The sequence below is a fragment of the Hevea brasiliensis genome, chromosome 1 (assembly GCF_030052815.1).
Source record: "Hevea brasiliensis isolate MT/VB/25A 57/8 chromosome 1, ASM3005281v1, whole genome shotgun sequence".
In the NCBI taxonomy this organism is placed as follows: Eukaryota; Viridiplantae; Streptophyta; class Magnoliopsida; order Malpighiales; family Euphorbiaceae; genus Hevea; species Hevea brasiliensis.
This window is the reverse complement of record NC_079493.1, coordinates 3240467-3247231: the sequence shown is the minus strand read 5'-3', so window position 1 is coordinate 3247231 and position 6765 is coordinate 3240467. Positions and strand designations below refer to the sequence as shown.

The 6765-nt window shown below is 31.5% G+C and overlaps 1 protein-coding gene across 1 annotated transcript; it reads left to right on the top strand.

The window, feature by feature from the left end:
• The first annotated feature begins 1683 nt into the window (after positions 1–1683).
• On the top strand, positions 1684–4210 carry LOC110631635 (F-box/kelch-repeat protein At5g60570). The gene is made up of 2 exons (XM_021779539.2): positions 1684–1990; positions 2265–4210. Exon 2 carries the CDS (start codon positions 2750–2752, stop codon positions 3878–3880), a length of 1131 nt encoding a protein of 376 aa, XP_021635231.2. The 5' UTR covers positions 1684–1990; positions 2265–2749; the 3' UTR covers positions 3881–4210.
• The last annotated feature ends 2555 nt before the right edge of the window (positions 4211–6765 follow it).

Genomic DNA, 6765 nt, shown 5'->3' with positions numbered 1-6765 from the left:
TGAGTTAAATCCTTGAAAATGTGTAATGCTTTTAGATCATGTTGTACTACTTTTCTCCAAGTCAGTTTAGGTTTACTTCTTCTTTTCTTTCTATCATCTAATCTAATGTGCTCTACTTGTCTAACTTGAACCTCTGTATGTCTATGCTTCACATTATCAAATCACCTTAATCTCCCTTCTCTCAACTTATCATCAATAACATATTTAAATTTTTATAATTTAAAAAATTATATAATCAAAATAATAGAAATAAAAATAAAATATATTGATTTTTAAGCCTTTTTAAGCCTTATTAAAGAAATTAATGACTGCCAATGCTTGAGCCCTTTTTCTATAAAAATATATGAAAAATGAAAATTAAAAATCCATAAATAAAATTTTATTTTCTTTATTACAAAAGTATATTAGGCAAAGAAAAGTAATCAAGTAGAACCCACAAAGAGGCATATTCAAAGATAATCAACAATTTACTTTACAAAAAGCCCTTAATTTTTTTTTTCCACAAATATATATAATAAAGCCAAATTTTAAAGAAGTGGGGTTGTATACCCAGAAAATTAAGAACCATGGTTTTGTAATTAAATGGGATCAATGAGCTTCATGTGATTTTGTTCATAAACTTTCACACACTACAATATATTCTATCTTCCTCTTTTTCATGTGATTTTGATGAAACCCAAATAAATATAGGCATTCACTTTCACATGGATTTTGATATGTTATTTACTCGTAAAATTGGTGTAGTTCATCTAAAGTATGAGCTGGTATCCATCATTTGCCTCATATTAAAAGCACATAGAAACAAATATAGTAGGGGCTAGATAGAGAGAGGACATGAGCTCAACAAACTCTTTTAAGTTAATTCCTTATTAAACCATCCCACCACCACCACACCCCTCCCCCCTCCCCCCACCCCTTCCCTCTCTCTCTCTCACTTTTTCTTCCCTCTTTTTTTGCATACATCAACTATTTATCTTCAATAGAATATATATGAACCCAGCAACTTTATCACTAACTTGACTTGATTTGATTTAGTATTTGAAAACATATTACTTGTTACATAAATTTGAGTTTTCACTCTCTCAATCCTCTACCATGTATATATATATATATATGAAGCCAACAACTCTTAAGTTTCAAAGTGAAACCATTCATTTTCTTTAAGGTTGTAATGTGGGTGTCCTGTTTTTTTCACAAGAGTTAAAAGATGGCTGTTGAACCTAAGATCTATAGTGTTGTGTGTTTCTTATTGATAAGCAATTTAGAATTCCTCTTTAGCAACTTTGCTTTGTGTTATGAGTGTTTAATAATTAAGAATAGGTAGCCAAAGAAGGAAACTTGTGCATTATAAGGTGTAATAAATAGTTTTTAGCAGAGGAAGATACTTGGTGCTTCAATGCTATTATAAATAATAAAATATATTTATAATAATATTTTATTTATAATAATAATAAATATAATTTAATTTTAATAAAAGAATAATTATAAATTAAATACTATTAATAAAATAATAATTATAAATAATATATTATTAATAAAATCATAATTAATAAAAGTTATATTATTTCAATTAATTTAATTATCAAATCAAATATAATTAAACAAATAATAAAACTAATACTTAAATAATAATAATAATTGATACTCAAGATGGAAGAAGAGAATTTTGTTTCTCCTTGCGTGCCGCCAACAGAAAATCTTATAAGGAGAAAAGCAGCTAAAAAAAATTAAAAGGGAATTGTGGGATTTTTTTAAAAATATTAAATACTTTAGGGACCTTTTTGAGAAACGAAAACCACCGTATTTCAGTTGCATCCGTTCCTATTTATCAGTTCAGCTTCTTTCTGATACCGTGGTACAAAACTATTTCAGATAACTCTCTTTCATTTACACTCGCCGGACTCCGGCGACATGTTCGACGGAACTCTTTTCCCGGCAACTTCTCCGGTGACCCGAAATCCGAGATCCGGTCTATTTTTAATTGTTTCCGGTATGCTTGCAAATACTTATGTGTATCTTACTTTGGAACTCTTAATTATAGCTAGCTTTGTAGCCATCTATCTATAAGGATCCGTATCATTTTCATGAGAATGGATTTGGATCAGACTTGAAATTAAAAAATTATAACGTTAATTTAGTTAATTAATTAGATAATTGTTTGTTTATCCATTCAAGTATATATCTTTTTTTTTCGTTGCTTAATTTAATTTATCATGTTCGTTTCTATATTTGTTGCTAATTTGAATATTTTCATTAATTTTCAGGTAATATGCCTGTTTGGATTGCTGGAAACCAATTGGAAAATTTTCCCGGCAAATCTCGGTAATTCGGTCACATCGTTGGGATTATTTTCTTTTTTTGTCGTCGTTGGTGATTGTTTTCTCTATACTTTAGATGTAATTGCTCAAATTTCGACTTTCTGGTTTTTTTTTTAGAGATTAGATAGAAAAAAGTGGGCTTGTTTTATATAATTTGGCTCAGGAATTGGGTACGAAGTGTGAAATGAAGGTATACAGTATTGATTTTTTGAACTGATGGAAAGGATAAACAGATGGAGAGTGATTGTCTTCAAAGATCGGAATTTGTTTTCTGGGTATTGGGAGCATAATCAAGAACTGTGGCATAAGGGTAATTCTTTGATGATTAATCCGGATTGTTTTCCTTTTGGGGAACTTGCTTGATTTTTTTCTTTGGATGACAGCAAATATTGGTTAATATTACTAAAAACAACCTTTTTAGATTACAATTGATGGAGGAAGAAGAGGAAGTAATGAGTCATTCAATAATGAATATGAGGGGAGGAGTAAATGATGGTCGCTTACGATTAGGATCAAGTGATTCACTCCTCCCTGGTCTTATTGATGACGTTGCATTGAATTGTCTGGCCTGGGCATGCAGATCAGACTATGCCTCATTATCATGTATAAACAAGATGTTTCATAAGCTAATTGAAAGCGGATATTTGTATGGGCTAAGGAAGCAATTGGGAATTATAGAGCATTGGGTGTATTTAGTTTGTGATCCAAGGGGATGGGAGGCATTTGATCCTGTGAGAAAGAAATGGATGGCTTTGCCTAAGATACCTTGCGATGAGTGTTTCAATCATGCAGATAAGGAGTCATTGGCTGTGGATAGCGAATTGCTTGTTTTTGGGCGTGAGCTGTTTGATTTTGCTATTTGGAAGTATAGTTTGATTGATCATGGCTGGGTCAAATGTGAAGGGATGAATCGGCCCCGGTGTTTGTTTGGATCAGGTAGCTTTGGTTCTATTGCTGTTGTTGCCGGAGGGAGTGATAAGAATGGGAACGTTTTGAATTCAGCAGAGTTGTATGACTCTTCAACAGGCAAATGGGAAATGCTACCAAACATGCATTCGCCACGTAGATTGTGCTCGGGATTTTTTATGGATGGCAAATTCTATGTGATTGGTGGGATGTCAAGTCCCACTGTTTCATTGACTTGTGGGGAGGAGTATGATTTCGAGACAAGGAAATGGAGGACTATTGAAGGGATGTATCCAAATGTTAATAGGGCTGCTCAGGCTCCTCCGCTTGTTGCAGTTGTGGATAACCAGCTATATGCTGTTGAGTATTTAACTAACATGGTGAAGAAGTATGACAAGGTAAAAAACACCTGGGTTGTGTTGGGGAGGCTGCCTGTGAGGGCGGATTCTTCAAATGGTTGGGGCCTGGCTTTCAAGGCTTGTGGGGAGGAAATTCTAGTTGTGGGTGGGCAAAGGGGCCCAGAAGGTGAATCTGTTGTGCTTAACTCATGGTGTCCAAAGTCTGGAGTCAATAATGGAACTTTGGATTGGAAAATTCTTGGTGTGAAGGAGCATGTTGGCGTGTTTGTTTACAATTGTGCTGTTATGGGTTGTTGAGGATTCTTTTAGATCAACTCAACAGAGGGTGCAGGTTGCTGCAATCTTACCTGTCCTTTTAGGGTGCTGCCTGAGCAATTATTTGATTCACTAGAATTAATTTGTCACTGAGATAGCACTTCTCAATATGAAAATTTGGTTTCCTTCCTTAACAACCCTGTATTTAAATTTGTGTGCTTCACTTTAAGATTCTGCATTTTTATTTGCTTTAAAGAGTACTGAGTAGGGTTTACTCAGGTAATGCTCTATTCTCTCATTTTCTCTTTTCTTTTTCTTTGTTAAGTTCTATTTCTGATCACAGCTAATAAATTGAAAACCATTATTATTTCCTGATTCGTTGTGATTCTTTATTTTCTCTACCAATTAGAATAGAGTCTTCTCTGATTTCTGCAATTGATATCCAGTGCTCACCTTTCATGTTCTGTTTTTTAGAATGTTACATTTGCTATTCCTTGCATCCATAATTCAAATTTTCTTCCCCCCTCCCCTTCCACACCCACAAAAAAAAAAAAGAAAAAAAAAATCTGCACGTTCAAGAAAGAGATAACCTACATTTTACTTTCTGTATCTTGTTTGTTGTCCTTGGCACAAGGTAAGAAATTAATTGAAACAGCTGATGATTTCAGCTGGGAAATGTCACACATATATGATTTTTAAGTGCTCTGATTTCATCTGTATTGTCAGCTGTGTTTTCCTGGCTCAAAATACATTTGGTAGCAATCTTACCAATGTTTGTTTTACATTTTTGTTGCATATATAATTCAACACTTGCACCATCTCCTTTATATTTTAATACGCTTTATCTGACTAGACTTATCGTTGCAAAGTGGTATTGCTTATTTGAGAGCATACCGGCATGATGAAATTTTCTTCTTCCTCAGCATGTTATGAAATAATTTCTGTTAACTATAAAGATAAGACAGCTTTATTTTGATGATGTGTGATTAAATCATTATGAATGGTGCGCACGCATGTTGCTTATATTAGTCACTAGTTAGTACTGAACTTGTAACAGATGACCTCATCTTTACATCCACCAGCTGGTTTCCTTAGCTTCTTGGACTCGCCATCTTTCCTCCTCTTGTCTCCTCTCCCTCCCTTTTCCTTTTTTTTTTTTTTAATTCTAACTGGGTTCGATCACGTAACCTTATAGTTTTAGAGAAGACTATTAGATTGTTTTTTTTTTCCTTGTTTTTTTAGCAGAACAACAATTGTATGCTGATATGTGTGCATGCATAAAATGGACCAATGGTGCATTGGAATTGCTGCAAAGGAAACAAATATTTGTTTAATGTGAACACTACAGTATAGTGCTTTGTGATGGCATCGGCATAGATGCAGTTTTCTATTCGTTACACAAAAAACTAGGGGGCAATTTCAGAAACATTCCTCACAGCAACTTTGGGAATTGCTTTGATATTGAGACGACCAACACATCTATAAGATAATAGAGTTTGTTGAGTTGGTTCTAAAAATTCTAAAAACAAATTTAACTGAATTACAAAATAATTTATTTAGAATTATATAATGGGTTAATTAATCTTTATATAAATTTGACAACTAAATTTAATAAAAACAAACATATGATATCAAAGTTTGAATTTTTAATCTTATTTCATTTACAATAATCAGAATATTCTAAGATATCAAAGTTTGAATTTTTAATCTTATTTCATTTATATTAATTAGAATATTCTAAAATTTCAATTTATTTATGTAGATTTTTGTTGTTGCTTATGTATTAAACACAAACACTCCAACCCAAAAATATAAATTTATTAAAAAAGTCGAATTTTATAGCATGATATTTTTAGTGATTAAATTTTTATTTTAAAATTTAAAAAACTTGAGAAATGGAATCATGAATCTTTTTCTTAAAAATTTCTAAAATATAAAAAAATCATAAAATATACATTGGTCAGTTTTTTTTATTTTAAAATTATTTAAAAAATAAGAATTGTTAGAATTTAAATTCTAATCTTTTATATTATAAAATAAACACTTAACCACTAAGCCAATAGATAATGGCTTTATTAGTTAGCTGAATTGGGACCATATATCTATACATTTTGACCCATCTTTGTTAGACTCTTGGCTTCAGTATGAGGAATTTTTTTTTTTTTTCTTTAAGTTACTGAGCTTAAGCTTATGAGATGGGATGATGATCCAAGGGTGAATTTTATTTGCTCAAAACCAAAATAATGAGGCTAATAGGCCACACCCATAGAAGTAAGTGGGTCCACCGTCCACTCCATCATGCCATTTGGCAAAAAGGCCCAAGCAAATATCAATATCCCCTGCACGTCTGCCACGTGACCCTAATACAGTCCGTAACTTTTTTTTAATCGAAAATAAATATACACATAATGAAGGACATTGGAAAAAAAAAATAATGAAGGCCATTCTCGTTAATAAATTCATAATAATTTTTTTAATTTAAGAAACAAGAATTTTTTGAGTAAATTTTTTTAAGTTTGAGACTTAAAACTACCTATTGATATCTTTAATTTAATTTAATTTTATAAAAGAAATTTATTATTAAATTTGAGTTGATACTTAATAAAATAAATTATTAAATAATTTTTTATTATTTTTTATTGTATTTTTAAATAAAAATAATATTTAATTATAATATTAATATGAAGAGTCAAATTATGATGAAATAAAATTATTTCATCAGATTAATCATCAAATTACCACGCGCGCTGTGATATAGTCATGATAATTTTACTATGGTAAAGTCATGATACTTTACTGTACGCTACTCCATGGTACATAATTCTCTTTGGTCTTTTTGAACTAGCGACGGTACAATATCTCAGATTGGATAAACATGGTGGATTTTAGAATCTCACTCCAATTTCAGTATCTCTAGTTTGCGACTC